This window comes from Gavialis gangeticus, unplaced genomic scaffold (assembly GCF_001723915.1).
Source record: "Gavialis gangeticus isolate Ggan-Ray unplaced genomic scaffold, GavGan_comp1, whole genome shotgun sequence".
Lineage (NCBI taxonomy): Eukaryota > Metazoa > Chordata > Crocodylia > Gavialidae > Gavialis > Gavialis gangeticus.
In genome coordinates, this window is record NW_017729001.1 from 32,245,335 (window position 1) to 32,261,965 (window position 16,631).

The 16,631-nt window shown below is 47.2% G+C and overlaps 1 protein-coding gene across 3 annotated transcripts in view; it reads left to right on the forward strand.

Annotated features, from left to right (window-relative positions):
• The window catches only part of CAMKK2 (calcium/calmodulin dependent protein kinase kinase 2), a 46,466-nt gene that overhangs the window by 6,220 nt on the left and 23,615 nt on the right, over positions 1-16,631 (forward strand). The window contains exons 1-4 of one of the 3 annotated variants that reach the window (XM_019507308.1): positions 350-427; positions 12,501-13,087; positions 15,526-15,573; positions 15,858-15,911. In XM_019507308.1, the coding sequence (XP_019362853.1) occupies positions 12,557-13,087; positions 15,526-15,573; positions 15,858-15,911 (633 nt within the window). In that variant the 5' untranslated portion in view covers positions 350-427; positions 12,501-12,556. Of the gene's footprint in view, positions 1-349; positions 428-12,500; positions 13,088-15,525; positions 15,574-15,857; positions 15,912-16,631 lie in introns of those variants that run through there. The other 2 variants (XM_019507310.1, XM_019507309.1) reach the window with 2 other exon arrangements.

Below are 16,631 nucleotides of genomic sequence, written 5' to 3' on the forward strand. Positions count from 1 at the left end.
GCTGTCCTGCCCTGTCCCCTACCCCGCCGGCTGGGGCGGGTGCGGGGTCGCGGCTGCACGCCGCAGGCTGGTGCTCCCCGGACGGGAGCCCGGCTGCACCCGGCAAGGGTGAGGGCAGGGGGCACTGCCGGCTGCGCCTGCCGGGCGGCTGATGGATGGCACCGCAGGGGTGCCAGCTGCTGCCTCTCCGCCCAGCGTGGAGCCCAAGTAGCAGGGAGAGGAGACAAAGGAGGCCTGGGTTTGGCTGGCAGGGAGAGGAGCCGGCGGTTGCAGGGAAGGTGATGTGGGGCTGAGCTGATGCTGAGGTTGGTGTTGGCGGAGGGGGGAGAACCGGTCTCCTGGGAGGCGTGGGTGCTGATGCCACAGAGAAGCGGGGCTGCAGCAGTGTCTCTGTGCGGGGCTGAGCTGCTGATGGCTGTCATGCACGGTAAGGTGGCTCAGGAAGGATGTGGCCATGCTGGGAAAGGAATGGGATGCAGACTCGGTGCCCTAGAGCAGGGGAGGGAGGGACCTGCAAAGGTTCCCCAGCAAGGGGACTCTCAGCAGTGGCTCCGTAACTGGCCTGGTATTGTTTAGCTCCAGTGGCAGGCACTTGTCGCTCAGCTGACTGGTGGGAGGCCAGAGTGAGGGCTGATCCTATCCAGCTCCTGGTGCTTGGGAACACTGCCTGGCTGGGCAAGCACAGCCCCAGCAGCAGCTGCCACGTGGGTCTCTGCACCCTGGGTTAGTCTGGTCAGCATCTCCTAATTGGGACCAGCGCTTGGATGGCTCTCTAGTTTTCAAAGTAGGCAAGTTGGGGAGGTGCATGTGTGTTTGGGGGCAGGGGTGGTTCTTGGCTTCATCCTTCGCTGTTGTACTCTATCTACTGACCCAGGATAGCCATGGCTGGGCAGAGACAAATATCTGGCTCCCTGTTTCATTAGCCGGAAGAGGAATGGCCTCTCTTTCCTTCTTACAAAAAATACCCACTACTAGCCTGCGTGATGCCAAGATGCTGGGTTTCCTCAGAACCTTAAAGAATAAAGCCCATGTAATGTCTGCTGCTCCACCCTGATGCGCACGTAACTGTCTCAGCTTCAACAGTGAAATTAGAGAGATCCATTTTCACTTCCCTTTCTAGTCCTGGCTGGTCCTCTTCTGTGCTCACCTAAATACTGAGCTGCATGCTGCTGGGGGAGATGGACTCTCAGTATTTCTGTCAGATTTAAGTAAGTCTTTGCATTCTTTCCACTGGTTTTACATTTTATGAAGGGGTGGGTTGGTTGGTTGTTTTTTCTTTGTTTTTACAATTTTTACTTTACCTGGTTGGTCAGTTCTGACCTAGTGGCATCCCTTTAAACAGCTGGAGAAGCCGCAGGAAGAAAGTGATTTTCAAGATGGTAGGTAAAAATTGCTGAGCCTGTTGGTTTGTGGGGTTTTTATACATCCAGAGCATAGGAAAGGCAAACATAACTCCGGGCTCTGTGTGAACCTGAAATTAGATCTCTCTCATTACTTTGTTCCGTAGATGGAACTACTGCCCTAGGCTTATGGTTGCCACCGCTTCACAGCTTCTCACCACCGTCGCACGCTCTGTCAGGGGGGCTATGCCTCCCAGGAATTTAGCAAGCAGTCAGGACCTGCTAGTGCCCCGACATGACCAGCTGGTGCAGCATTGCTGTTCTGCGGTGCGAGTAAGGGGACAGCAGTCCTTTCTCTTGTTCCCTGCAGCCACAGGTTTAGAATCCTATAAAATGAGGGTTTTATAGAGGTCACATCTATCCAACCCCCTGGTGAGAGCAGGATCAGCCCCAACTACATCATCCCAGCCAGGGCTTTGTTGAGCCAGGCCTTAAAAACCTCCAAGGATTGAGATTTTGCCACCTCTCTAGGTAACCTGTTCCAGTGCTTTACCACCCTCCTAGTGAGAGAGCTTTTCCCAATATCCAGCCTAAACCTTCCTTGCTGCAGCCTGAGCCCATTACTCCTTGTTCTGTCTCCTGCCCCTACTGAGACCAGTCCAGCTCCAACCTCTTTGCAACCCCCCTGCAGGGAGTTAAAGGCTGCTGTCAAATCCCCCCTCAGTTTATCTGAATGGTTCCTGATTTTATTCAACCCTTTAACCATGAAGTTCTCGTGACACCTTCATCTGTAGCTTCTGTGTATTTCTTTTGGCTTTTTTGATCAATGGGAGTAATAGCAATGCCTGGGCTCCTGTGGGATTGTGAGGGGAAGTGTGTGACAGTCTGTGCTGTGCCCAGGCACTTTTCTCTGCTTGCTTGCTTGTTCCTTTTCAAGCTACTGAAGTTGAGAGATGCAGAGAAGGCTTTCACACCTGCCTCGGATGGATCTGTAAGAAGCTGGTATTTAATGTGCGATGGAAGTTTCCAGGTTTCACCTGGAAGAAGCATCCTTTACTGACAAAATGAGGTCCATTTATTTCCTAGCCTGGGAGAGCAGCAAGTGAGAACTGTGGCTCTGTCTTTCTGGGCTCTTCCTGTGTAGACTTGCAGTAACTGCAGGAGGTGACTTAAGTGGTTAGCTGAGTATCCTGAGCTGATATAGGAGCAACATCCTGAGGCAAGGACTGTGTGAGTAGGCTTGGGCTGCATGACAACCAGGAATAGCCAAGTATGGCAGTAGTCTGCACAGATGTGTGGGTGGGTGGTGAATTTACTAGTGGTCAAAAGTGCTAGATTAACTTTTCCAGTGAGTAATGTGCTCTTCTTACCACAGAGCATTGCATAGGGCGGGGGGTGGGGAGCAGCCCTGTGCTTGGTGTGGAAAGAGTGCACCTGAGAGATGGGCAGTTTGTTCCCCAGGTCCGTTCAGTCCTGGGTTTCTTTGCTGGGACTATAAGCAAGCCAGGGAGGAGAGGGGTTTTAGGCACTCCTGCTGGTTATAAACCCAGTCTATCTGGAGTAGAGTGGAGCAGAGCCCTGCCAAGCTGCTTTCACATTGGGTAGGCTGAGGTCTGAGGGTGTTTCTCCTCTTGACTTGCAGAGTACCTAGTGCAATCCCCATTTGAGCCTTTGCTACCTTGATATGAGCACTTCTCCCCAGCTGGCTGCATTTCTGCCAGCCAGTATCCCAGAGGTGAAAGGCTGTACTCATCTAGCCATTGTGGGTCTGAAGAGTGTTGCAACATAGCTCTGAAAGTCTCGTGTCCAATTGGGGAATGCAGCTTTTACCCAGTGTTTCAAAGAATTTGGGGCGGGGGAAAGCTGGCATGGTGCGGGCACTAAGTTGTGCATTTGACAGCCCAAAGATGACAAGTTTGAGGCTGCAATAGAAACGCTTATGGTGTGGCTCTATCAGATTCCAGTGAATCTGCAAATTCTGCCAGATACCTGGTCACAAGCATGCAAAAAAAGGAAAGGAAGGAGTTTGGGGCATTGGACTTGGCTTGGCTTTGTTTTCAGCCTGGTTCTGCATCGTGCCTTACGTGGCATTTGTACACAGTGCATCCTTCCTGTCATAACTAGCAGGCAGAGTTCATTAGAGCTGCTATTTCGAGGAAATTTGGGAGGATTCCTTTTGGCTGGCAAGCAGTAGAAGGAGAGAACATAATTATGAGCAATTCATGTGCACGGATATCTAAGCAAGATATTTATCTGAAAAGCACCAGTGCTTGGAACTTAAAGCACAGTAGTCAAGGCTGTTTACATAAGTATCTGTGGCCTGTCTTCTCCTCCAGTTGACAAGTGATCAAACTAATGCAGAGATTTTCAGACTCTTTGTTTTATGACGGTAAAGTGCTGCTTGCTTTTGCCAAGTTCAAGCTAGCTGCTGCTCCCATAAAATGCATTTAAAACATTTTTGGGCTTGAAAAATTCTCTTGGTTCTTTCACCAAGGTAGCTCATCAGGAGAGACAGGTGGTTTGGTCTGTAGATGTCACGGTTTTTGTGAGCTCCATGTTTTCTTTTTTTGGAAATTAACCAAAACACATCAGCAAACTTGGGTAGGAATTCAAGATGTTGAATGCTTTATAACCCATAAGTCCCAGTTTAGCAAACACTTAAGCATGCCCTTAATTCGAAGACGAGGAGTTGCATTAGATCAGTGGGATTGTTGATGTGGCTAAGTGCCTGGCTGTACAGAGGGCTGAGGTAGTTGGATGCAGGCTTTGATTATAGGCTGCTTTGTGAATGCTTCATAGTATTGTATTGACTGTGGCTTCCTTGAAGCAAAAACTCCAACATTTTTGCCCATAAGATTCTTGATGTTTTTGTAAAGGTATAATATTTGTTGTTACTTCTCTGGGAATCTGCTGGTGAGTTCTCTGGCATTTACAATTTTTACAAACTCTCACCTGATCTGACTTTCAGACTCTTGCCGTGTTCTGTTGCATGGGTAGAGCATAAGGGAAGAGCCTCTGCCTTCAGCTGAAGTCATCAAAAGGCATTTGAGAACAGCTCTCCCTGGCTAATGTGGTCTTACGGGCTCACTGGAGAAGCAGTGGCAGAGCTGCTGTTGGCAGGGCTCAGATGGCCTCTGTCACCATTCTGTCTTATCCGAGCCACAGCGACTGTAGTGCAGTGGAGGAAGGTTTCCTTGGAAAGTCTGTTATCAATGCGGTCTCTATACACTACTTTTATTTCTGTGGGGAGAGGTAATGTGTGATCAATGCCGCCATTGTTACAGATGATGTTTCATCAGCTTGTTCTTGGCACAAATGTGACCTTTTATCACAAAGTGAACTCATGACTCTTCACTTCCTGGTAAAACATACCAGCTGGTTCCCATTGTTCTCAGGTAACTTTTTAAGTGACAAGTATAATAGTGCAGGTTTTTGTTCGCTATTAGGTATTACGGGTCAAGAACCTGTTCAGATGAGCAAAACCAGAGTCCAGAAATAAGTGTGAATCAGTCTTTGCACTTATTGAATGTGTTTCATGCAAGGGTCTTGAAGGGCTTACAAACATTGAATGTATGTCATGCGAGGGCTTACAAACATTGGTGAGCCCTTACAACTCACCTCTGTGCTAACATAGGGGGCTGTCTTTTGGGTGTGTGTAGAGCGAGTGCATAGCATTATGGTGCCCACATCATTTAGTAGGTCTCTTGGTGCTGCCTGAGGCACAGAGAGGGGAAGTGACTTGCCTGTGGTTAGAGAGGAAGTCCTTGGCAGGGCTAAACATACTTGTTAGAGCCACCCTGGGCTTTAACCACTAGGTTGTCATTTCTTTCAATAAGGGGAGTCTTAGCTATCACCGCACTGAGTACAGGAGCTCATGCCATTATTGGAAGTCAGGTTTCTGAGTGTGCTGTGGAGGTGCTGTAGACAAACCCTTAGCCTGTCAGCTTTCTATCCTAGCTTATTGCTAGTCTGGCAGCACTGGAGCCTGGACTCCTCTGCTTATCTCCAGGCCAGGTCTGGGATCAGCAGCAGCAGTCCAGGCTGTCATGATACCACCACAACTTTGGTCTCATGCTGGGATGGGTTTGAGTCCTCCTTGAATCCTTGGCATCACTTTGAATGCTGCCAAAAGGGGGAGGTAGTGGTGGGAGTGAAATCATCCAACAGACACAGCACTATCTGCTGTCTTTCTGACACTTGTTCTTTAGACAGAAATCAAGAAATGAAAAACTGCCTAGAAGCTCAAGGTTGTGAAGGGAGAGGTAGTTAGTTGTGCTAGTGAAGACTGTGAAGGGAGCGGTAGTTAGCTGTGCTAGTGAAGACTGCAAAGGGAGAGCGAAGTGAGCTGATGGGGCAACGTGCCTAGCTTTCACCTCTGGGGCCAGCATTTAAATCCTGGCTGAATTAAGTGCAGGATTTATGGAGTCCCTGATTGCTCTCATTTTACAGACCCTAAAAAAGCTCAGGACCAGAACAGCAGGGCTGCTGTAGCTAGAATTAAATCATTGTCTATGTGTTGTGTGTCTGACTTTCATTTTCCTCCTGGTCTTGTCTCTAAGGGCGGGAGGTGTAACCTTGGCTTGTGCAGTGCCTAGCACTTCCAATAAAGAGCGGGAGCAGGGTGGGAGAAGAGAAACTGCAGAAGTTCCCATCGGTCAGGACTGAATGTGTGGGAGGGAACTGACTGGCTCTCAGTGGTGCTGTTACTGTCTACACTTCTTGAGCACCATGTTAAGAAACATGTGAAGCTAGAATAAACTAAGCCTTATAGGGAAACTCCATTTAATGAGTCAGAAAAGCATCTTAGGGGAGGCAAGTGTAAATTAATAATATCAGCCCTTCCCTCCCAGAACCTTTCATTAGCACCTAAGCTCAGGACAGTTGGGCTAAAGATGAGGCAGGTGCACACTCCCTTGAAGTGCTCAAGTGTTAGCTAACATGAAGGCAACTCTGTTGAGGGACACCTCGGATATCACCAGCTGCAAATACAGCTCCGAGTGTTTGTAAGTGCATGTAGAAAGCTTCTCTTTTCCACGGTGCCAGCTCCATTCTCAGCTTGTTGGCTTCATAACCTTTGCAGTGCCTGTAAACTAACCACGTTCTGATCCTTTAAAACCCATGTGCCCAGGGCTGCTGTTTTCCCAGTAGGCATGTACGTTCTGAATGTTTGGGGGATGAATTGTCGCCCTCCGATGCTGCAGGTTTGATTTTGTGTGCTCTAATGCTGGACAATGCTCAGCTACCATGTTGACTGGCGTGGCATCATGAGGAAGTACGTTTTAAAAAAGTAATTTCCTTGCTGTCATCAAATATTGGGTAGTTATTCTGCATGGTGTCCGTCAGTGCCGCGTTCTGCTCCTGATCTGGCTGCATTTCAGTGCCATGGAAAGTAATTGTTGCATGTGAGAGAGAGAGACTGCAACAGTGTGTGACTACCCTCGCTCTCACTTCCATCCCATTCTATTGAACCGTGTAGATTTTGAATGAGTGTTACAGAACTCCTTAACTTCAGTATTATCCATACTGGATGTGCAGCGGATTCTCTCTGATGATCTTACTGCAGTGGGTAAGGTTTATATATGGAGAGCAGCCAATGGGCAAATTATATGCCAATAAATCCTTTCTCTATCCAGGGCTGTCCTGCTTCTCGTGGATTTTGCATGTGTGGTTTTTAAACAAGGTGGCTTATTGGAATACTTGAAAGAGCCTTTGAACCAACACCAGAATGTGCCGATGTTCGACATATGTGCAGCTTCTGGGATGATGAGGCATTGGCAAGAACAGAGAGCCAAAGAGATGTATTTTCCTACTTAAAGTAATTTCTTCCAGTCAAGCACTTGCACTTTTTCTACAGCTGATTCAATTTCTATCCTCCTCCTCAGATTCCCCATATGCTTATTAAAGGAAAAACAGACTGCATTATCATTAGAGATCTTCCACATTCCCGTATGATTAGCTCTTCTCAAAACACAACTGGCTTGTGGAATATTGCTGTGTGGGTGGCTAGCTCTGCATGTGTGCATGTGAGAGAGAGAGAAGGCTGGCCTAACTTTCTGTCTAGTGTGGACATTGCTTCATTTAGGACTGCTTTTGTTACCCCCATTCCCAGCCTCCAATGCTTTCAGAAAACTGCTAGCAAGGAAATCTCTTGGATTTTCTGTCACGACGCTGCCTCATTCAAGTGACACGGTCCTTCCGCCAAAAGAGGGGTGTTCAGAGGATGACCTTTCACCAGTTCACAGAGCCACAGGAAGCCTGCTTGCATTAATCAGCCTTGATATGTTTATCCTTCTCAGGTCAATTAACTCTGGTTCCCTGGCCACTCTGCTCTGAAGTGTCACAGGTACTTTGTAACTTAATTTCACTCTTACCTCTTCAGGGCTTCAAGCAGCCACCCTGGTTTTTTGGGGAGAGGGCAGAAAGGGCGATTGTAATGTGAATATGAAGAATTATGGGTGAGGCCATATTAACTTTGTATAGTGGATGAATGTTGTGTGCTCCCCAGCTGCTGAAGAGGTAGGGCTGAGCACAGAGCACTTTCAGAGCCCTGCCTTTTAGTGCTATAAAATGCTGGCAGGGGCCAGACACAAATGCGAAGCAGCTCAGAGTTTTTTAAAATGCCCAGTAGTAAAAAACTTGCATCATCTGCATTAACCTCAGGCAGCTCTGCATTTCCTCTGCCTGATCTGTCAGGAGTGGAATCTGTTCCCCAGCCCAGGGTTTAGCGTACGGGGCTTCAGGTACAGCTCTTCTGTGGATTTACTCTGGTCAGCATCCCCTGGGGCAGGGGAGAGGGGGCTCCCCTCACTCCCCATCTTTTGTAAGCAAATTCCTCTTTCTCTCTTTGATAGACTGCTCTGTGCACATCCTTTCACAGCATCTGATGAAGTGAGCTCGGGCTCATGCAAGCTTATGCAATACTGATTCAGTTAACCATGTTAAACTGAAGTTGGGCAGAAGGCAGGGTAGAGATGCACCCTGTAGACTAACTGCCTCCCTCTGCTCAGGGTCAGCAGCCCCACTACTTAGCCATACATCCCTTCCCGCTGCTTAAATATGCAGGTCCTAGGTGCTAGGATAAATTCCCTCTGCCTTTGCCATGTACCTTTGCAAAGGACTGGAGACAATTTTCAGTAAGCAGAGAGCAAGATGGGTGTCTGGTGAGGAGCCCAGGCCCCCAGTGTGGTGGCATACGCACACAGGTCTGGGTTTCAATACTCTTGATGCTGTTCCAGGCAATGGAGAGTGACCAGCTAGTGCGCACACACTCCAATGCTGGAAAATCCCTCCTGCACTCTGGCCTTTGTGATGATGCACACTGAGGGCAGAAATGCTTTCCACTTCTTGCATGGATGGATCAGCTCCATTCCACAAATGACAGGTGCCAAGGGGCATCCTTTTTTGGTGTGGTTTCTAGAGGGAGCAGGGTGAGGGTCCTGGGCCCCAGCACTTTGGGAACGTTCCTGATTAATGGAAAGTTATTTATATCCGCCAGCTGGCCTGGCTTCCAAAGGGCTCTAGCACATGGCAGCCAGCCTTTAGGAGCTGGCTGATTTTTGTTTTGTTTGGGTTTTTGCTGCCCCCCCAGGAATGCACTAGAATGAGCTTGTGCGGTGCTAACGGACTCAACTCCTGGGTCACTCGCTGGTGTGCCTCATTGCTTTTGTCCTGTGGACTTGCTGTACCCAGCATACAACCCAGAGCTGGCTCCCGCAGTGGTGTTGCCAACAACTTCAGAGGCAGCAGGATTAGACCCTCTTGGGGGTTCTCCTCTTTCAAGAAGCTGAACATCCCTAGGAAAGCCTCTGGCAGTTGATGGCTCATAGCCCTTCGTGGGATTGGGGCCCTGGCTCTGGCTTCCAGGCTTTCTCCTCATGTGTTGTGGACGCAGTTCTGTTTCTGTGCTTTGTTTGTCAGCTTGTGCTCAAAATGTTGTTAACCACAAAACTTAATTTTTGTGCAAAAGGGAAGAATAGGCCTCACACCCGCCTCTGCAAAGCAGCCTCTGGATCCGCCACACATTGGAGCAGCCCAGTTTACTGCTTTGCTGTCTTCCATGGGGGCTTTAAAATATATATTTTTTTAATTTTCAGGGGCATCTTTGCCCAATTCCCTCCCACCCATCAGCTGCTGCACCATATGCATCCATGTTCCCATCACACCTCAGAGCCCCAATATGAATGTAGCAGCTGCTAAAGCTGGTGTCCTCCTGGCTCCATCTCTATGAACCGAGGCCCAGAAACTCATTGGCAAAGTAAAGTGATCAGTGCAACTTTGCTCTGAGCCAAACAGCCATGTCCTACCGAGCACTCGTGAATAATGGACTCCCTATTGGATAGGGGGAAAAACCGTTCTATGTTTCTAGAGTATTAAGTGTTTCATTTTTTGAATAGCAAGGCACAATCCAGGAATATATTTAGTAGGGGGGAAATTATAGCACAGATTAAATAGCTTAACCTTTCTGCTATCAATTGGTCGTATTTATATCTTTCACAGTATTTTAATTTCTTTTTCTTATTAGTCCTTTAACCTGCAAGCAATAAATTGTAACATGCCAAATAAAGCAGCATTTTTTGTCAATGGGCTATTCCAGCTTTAGAGAAAACGGTCTATTTTATGCAAATGATTCTGTGTCTAAAATGGCAATTATGCAATTATAAAGTCTTTGGGAGAGTGTACTTGTTTTTTGTATCTGACATGTAATTTCTACTATATTGATTCAGAACAGCTCTGCCAGAGGGCACAACATAATGGAAATTTTAATTTTAGATGAGATCTAATTTTAAGCAGCCGCCTTAGTGAGGTGTGGGAACAACATGGCAATAAATAAATAAATAAACTAAACATTGTTCCTGGGGTTTTTGTACTGGTGGCAACTTGTCAACCTAGAAATTAAAAATAAAATTGTGTTGCAGTGCGGAAAGCAATAATTTTTCTGCCTGTGTGTTTTAGTCCTGCTAAACTAGAACTCTCAGGCTGTCATCTCAGCCAAGCTGCTTGCAGGGATTGGGGAACGTTGTCTTGTCCGGGTGACACTTAGGTTTTTCACAGGGTCTCTGCAAAAACCCACATCAACCAAGCAAAAATTAAACTGTTAATTTTATGGTGACAGTTTGCAAGCTAGCTGTGCAAACTATGTGCATCAAGCTTGGCTGCTCAGAAAACTAGAAGCAAGCTTTAGAGACTTAACAATTATGTTGTCTCTCTCTGAATTAAACCTGATTTAAACCAGCTGAGAATTACAAAGCAGTTAGAGAATGGATGGAGGGCAAATTAAAATAATGCAAATGGCTGTTTTAAGAACAGCTTTAGGACCCAATCCTGTCTCTGGTTGGGGAGATCTTTTATGTGCAGGGAAATCCTGTTGAATTAGAAATAGGATTCTGCCTAGTTGAGGGCTTGATCTTACAAAGGAACTGAGTGCATCCTCAATAGGCTTTGGGGTCAAGACTTAAGAGAGCAGAGCTTGATGTCTTCTGCTAGCACTGGAGAACCCCTGTAACATGATTGCTGTTGGTATCAGTCATGGATACTTGAATACACCTGAGTACAGGGGGCCTGATCCTCAGGGAAGGGGGTGATCAGACTTCCATAGGAGCAGGTCCATGTTACAGCTTTTTTTACAGGAGGTGGTGAGTTTTTTGCCTAGCATTTCTTTTGTAGGGCAGGAATATTACCTGCTAAGCAATCCCTATTGTAGATGCTGGTAGTTGGTTGCACAAGAGATTCCTATACAGGACTGGCCTTGTCGTAGCTTCACAACTTTAGTGTTAACAGTGGAAGGTCAAAAGAAGTTAAAAGCCCAGTACAAACTGCTAGAGCATTTTGTGTTTCTTATCCCAGACTCACAAAGCACTTTGCAGATGTGAAGTCTCCCAGGGCCTCTGTGACTAAGGACCACACAGTTTATTTCACTGGCCACTGAAAGGAAACCATTTGTTAGTCTGAATTGGTACTTCAGGATTGTGCAACACCATGCAGAGTATGTATGTGCGACTGGAAATATACAGGGTATTTAGGCAGCTGGACTGTAAATCTCGCCTGCATCACAATTGGGCCAGGATGCAGGGATTACCATGGCTACTGTTACACAGAAGCCATGGGAGTTTTAGTGACCCCAAGTGACCTTCACTCCATACGGTCCCCCTCTGTTCAAAGCACAAGCATCAGACCGAGTAGCTCCTTGGGCAGCTGCAGGTTTGTTGCTCAGAACCCTTGTCCATCCTGGCTCAATTCTTGATTTTGTGCTCCTTGGTCTTTCTGCCTTGGACTGTAAACTTCTTGATCTGAGCTTCATGCTGTCTTGCAGAGGCAAAAGGGAAAACTCGGATCCAGACAGTGCAGGATGCGGGTTTGAAACAGAGTTCACAAGCTGAACCTTGCTAGGTTTCACGTGTGTGCATCATGTTACAGAGCTGCGTCTTGATCCGGAACCAGAACCTGAGGTTTGGTCTGGCCCCATCTCTGCTAACATGGACTGGAATGAATCAGATCACTACAGAACTGGGTAGACTGCTGGCTGCTGAACTGCCAGCACCTTGTTACTCTAGAGCGGTGGTCTCCAAAGTGGGGTGCGCAAGACAATCCATTGGGGTACAGGAAGAAAATATTAGAACTTCTATTTATATTTATTTTTTATCTAAAAAAAATAAGAAAGAAATTAAGTTTTACTAATATTTAATATACGGATTGACAGTGGCGCCCTCACTCGGTCCGTACGTCAGACAGTCACGTGTCACGTACGGAACGCGAGGTATCCTGAGGGAAGAGTGGAAGTTCCACAACGTGGAGGTACAGTAGTACAGTGTACAGTGGTCTCCAAACTTTGTACAGTGTTACACTGAGTAGTACATGTATATAACTTATAAATAAATATACATATATTGGGGGTGCGTGCTCAAAAATTTTTTACTGATAGGGGTGTGTGGTCAAAAATTTGTTACTGATAGGGGTGCATGATCAGAAAAGTTTGGAGACCACTGCTCTAGATAGGGGTAATGACTAATTCCCTATGGATGCCTGAAGAATTCCTGACTTTCAGCGGAGCAATGAGCTCAACAATGCATCCAGGACAAAGTTAGCTCTTGTCTTTAAAGCAGGCCATGAACAGGACATGGGCTGCTGCAGCATGTTGCCGCTAACTGTTTGTTATGCTCTTAGCTTAGCCTCTCTGATGGAGCTGCACCAGCCGTAGGGATGAAGCTGGCAAGTGCATCATGCCATCATGCATCCCCAGCAGAGCTGCTGCTGAGTGGCCCATTTGTTACGATGGACTGTGCAGCGAGGCGCCTGACGTTCTGTGTGGTGTGTCGTCACTGAACGCTGACTGCTTCAGCATGGAGTCCTTCATCGTGGTATCAGAGTACGATTCAACAGGTGCCATGAGCGAGGAGCAGGGACTTGACCGACAGGAGGGACTGGAGGAAGATGAGCACATGGAGCACTGCAGAGAAGATACAATCATGTCTGACAGCATTGGACTTGAAGAGAAGACCATCTCCAGCATTGGCAGGGGCCCGTTAGATGAGATGAGGGAGGTGCAAGTCAAGCTAAATTTTTCCAGTCGAAAACTCTCTCTCCAGGAAAGGTCCCAGTCAGCACAGTCTCCCGGGAGTAACATAGACATGAATGAGCGATACATTTACCCATCGCTCCCTTATTCTCCAGTCACGTCTCCACATTCGTCTCCTCGGCTGCCGCGGAGGCCCACAGTGGAATCCAACAGAGTTTCCATCACAGGCTTGCAGGTGAGGTGTGGGGGAGAGGGTTGGACCTGTGTGCATCACAGACTGCACTCCTGTGATACATGTATAGTTTCCATAAATATTGGCCTTACTCTGCTGTCTCCTGGGCTCAGGATTCTTTTAACCTGTTGCTTTTGATGCAGCCTTTTATTCTTGCATGGTTCATCTCTATGCTGGAGTATTTTCCTGTCATTAAGGGTGGTTCCTAGCAAGGGGTGTGTGTGAATGACTGTTGGGGGCTCACCATTCAGGGGTCCTGTTTTCTGTGTTCTGATGTGTGTTCCATGTGCCTGTTTCATTGAGCCTGCATTTGTCTTCCCCTTCTGGGTATAGGCAACCTGACGTTCTTGTTGGTTTCCCAGCTAGAAATCTGCATGGCTCCCCATGTGCTCGCTTTCAAATCCTCCCAGGGTCTCCAAATAGAACCAGAGAAGTTGCATGACCCCTGACTGAAGGTTTTGTATTTAAGGACCTGGTCCTGTGAACTCTTAGGTGTGTGAGCAGCTGCTTACTCATGGGAGCAACATGAGCACTTATATGCACATGATATTGGTCCCTTGCAGCACTTGGCAAGCTGTTGCCATGGAACAGTGACTGATTATTAAGTAAGTAGGTAGCATCCTCCATTTTTCAAAGCGTGTTTATTCCTCAGAAGACTTGTGAAATAAATATTGCTCCCATTTTATAGGTGGGGAAACTGAGGCAGCAGGGTAGACCCTTTCATCCTTGAACTCTACTACTCTGTGGATATGGGGGCTGTGGAGTTAAGTCCATAGATTGCCACAAGGCAGGCAGATTCCAGCTTGGCTTAGAACTTGGAACTTCCTGGCTGCCAGGTTTAGTCTGAAATCATGCCATTTAAAAGCCTGTCTGACTGCAACAACAGTGGATGTAATAGCTGTGCTGGGCACTGCAACTTCTTTACCCTGATGATGGGAGGACCTGGTGTGTCTGTTTCAAATCCCCCAAGAGAGAGCCTTCTTGGTCCGGCTGAGTGACTCTGCTAATGGAGCCCAACAGTATTTATCACAGCTTGCAGTGCCAGGGGCTGGGGAAAGAAGGTAAATAATGGGAAATGAGACACTCTTTGGGAAGCTGGGTAGGGAGTTCTGTGATCCCCAACAACAGCAGCTGATTAAAAGAGAGGTGGGCGGAATTAATACCTCCAACCCATTCTTTCCTTATTATGTGTTTGAAAGGAGGAAGATGTGCTTGTATTTATGATGCTCATCTTTTGGCATTAAACCTCCACATGTGTTCTGCAGTGGATGGAAAATGTGTGGTTAATCTGAGAAAACAGGGACTCTTCTTAAGTAACAACAACATGATGGGTGTCAGGGGTCCTTCTTCTTACACCTGAGGTAGCAAAGAGGAGTCATGTCCTCTCAAAAGTGTTCATCTGTGCACAAATGCTGCATTGTGATGTGATAAGAGCCCAATCTTGCATGGTGCTGATTCCCCAGAGCTCCTCATAAAATAAAAGGCCTTGTCCAACCCCACTTAACAGGAGTTTCTTTACTGATGTGAGTTAGGACTAAATGGATTTCTCAGCCCCTTGTATGATCCTGCCTCCAGAGGAAGGGTTTGCAAAGAAGGTCCCGTGGGGGTTGTAATCCTTGAGGAATTATTCATTATCGGGTCACTAGCCTGGGTTTCCTTCCCACAATTTACTAGTTGCTGCTGATGGCAAGAAAGCAAGAAAATGAGGAGCCTGCAGTTTCTTGAACAAGGTTCAGAAGTGGGTGGATGCTGTCTTCTGCCCACTGCGTGAGAAACATGAAGTAAAAAAAAGCTTTTTTGAAAGATAAGGGCGTGAGCTGTTTGTGCGCCCAGAACCTGTCATCTCTAATGCAGAACAGGCCGCAAACATCTACAGCTAGACAGTACTTTAGGCATAATAAAAGTACGTGGAGGTTGGTCACTGGCTGTTGAGTAAGGACTAAACTTTCCATTGCTTACAAGCCCTGATGCACTCCAATGGGTCTATAGCCAGTTAATTTCAGCGACTGATCTTTATGTGCACATTTCATGTGAGGGAATGTTATTGAGTGCAATAACTTGAATGCCTGTAATTAGCCATGTGTAGCAATGCCAAATCTAGCAAATGGCTGTCATCTATTGCTAATGAAATCAAACATTATAGCTACAATCTGAATGGATTTACATTACCAAACAAGCAGTCATCTGCATAGTAAAAGATGACATTTATTGTCTAAAGAATATTGTGTCTGTGACTTAAGAGGCTGTTACTGTTTCGAGATTTGTTTTCTCTCTCTCCAGCTAATTGACTCTAATGGTGCTTCTGATGTCTAGAGCCTTTTCCAGTGCTTTGTTTATGAATTATACATTCCTTTTACCTGTGCAACAAATGGAACAAATAAACATGCAATTGTTTGCATCTACCACTGGTTCAACCTCTTTCATTCTTCCTCCCCTTGTAGGACTGCGTGCAGCTTAATCAGTATAAGCTGAAAGACGAAATCGGAAAGGTGGGTATTCTGTACCATAAACTTGGTGGGTGAGGCCCAGGCTGGGTTGGGGGGAGTGTTTATTTTTCTGAACCCTGTTAGGTCCTGGTGTTAGAAGGATACTGTGTCCCGCGTGTCGGTGCTGTGAGAGCAGAGGGAGGAGCTCCACAGTTCTGGCTAATCTGTGGCTTGTAAAGGAATCCGCAGATCAGTTTATACGCTGCTGGTCATGGGGTCCAGAGTGGCAGATGTACTTTATCTCAGCCGATTCCTGGCAGTAACCTGTGGCTCGTGTGTTTCCGTAGGGCTCCTATGGGGTCGTGAAACTCGCGTACAATGAAGATGACAACACCTACTATGTGAGTATCACTGGTATTGATTGTCTGGTGGCTGGAGCAGGAGACAAGCCTCCCTCCCCTCCAGGGTCTAGGTAGTCTCTGATATTGCAGGCTGGCTGATCTGCCAACCATCTTCCAGCTCTTTAGACCACTTGATTTAAAAAAAAAAATCCAAACCTCACAATGCTGCTAGAAATTCTTCTTTTCCCCAGCAATGGGCTAGGCAGCAGTTTGGTAGCTAAGACTCCTTCCCTGCTTTCTGACCTGGTGCCCGAAAAACACTTTTCCTTGCATCTTGGGCTCCTGCATCACGTCTTTCAGAGGAAAGAGTGAGCATTAGCTAGCTAGCAAATCATGGGAGGCCAAGGGCACCAGAAAGGAGCAAGATCAGCCTTCAGGCTTTGCTGGCCTTATGGAATTAAGACCTTGGGTGGGTGAAGCTAGAGAAGGAAGGAGGAGGACAAGCAGGGGGAGAAGCTTGCAATCCTGGGGAGGGATGAGCACAGGAGGGGGAGCTTCTCTGTGGTGTTGGGAAAAGAAGCCTGGAGATGGAGAGAGAGGGGGAGAGATGCTGCCCTGTATTTGGGGTTTCATATATGTGAGAATGGGCTTCCTCTTTCTTTTCCAAGATGGGCCCAAAAGACTGCTGTGCCCTGTAGGTCAAGGTGTGTTGCTTCTTTCCCATCTCATAGTTTCATAGTTGGGTTGGAAGGGACCTGAGCAGATCATCGAGTCCGACCC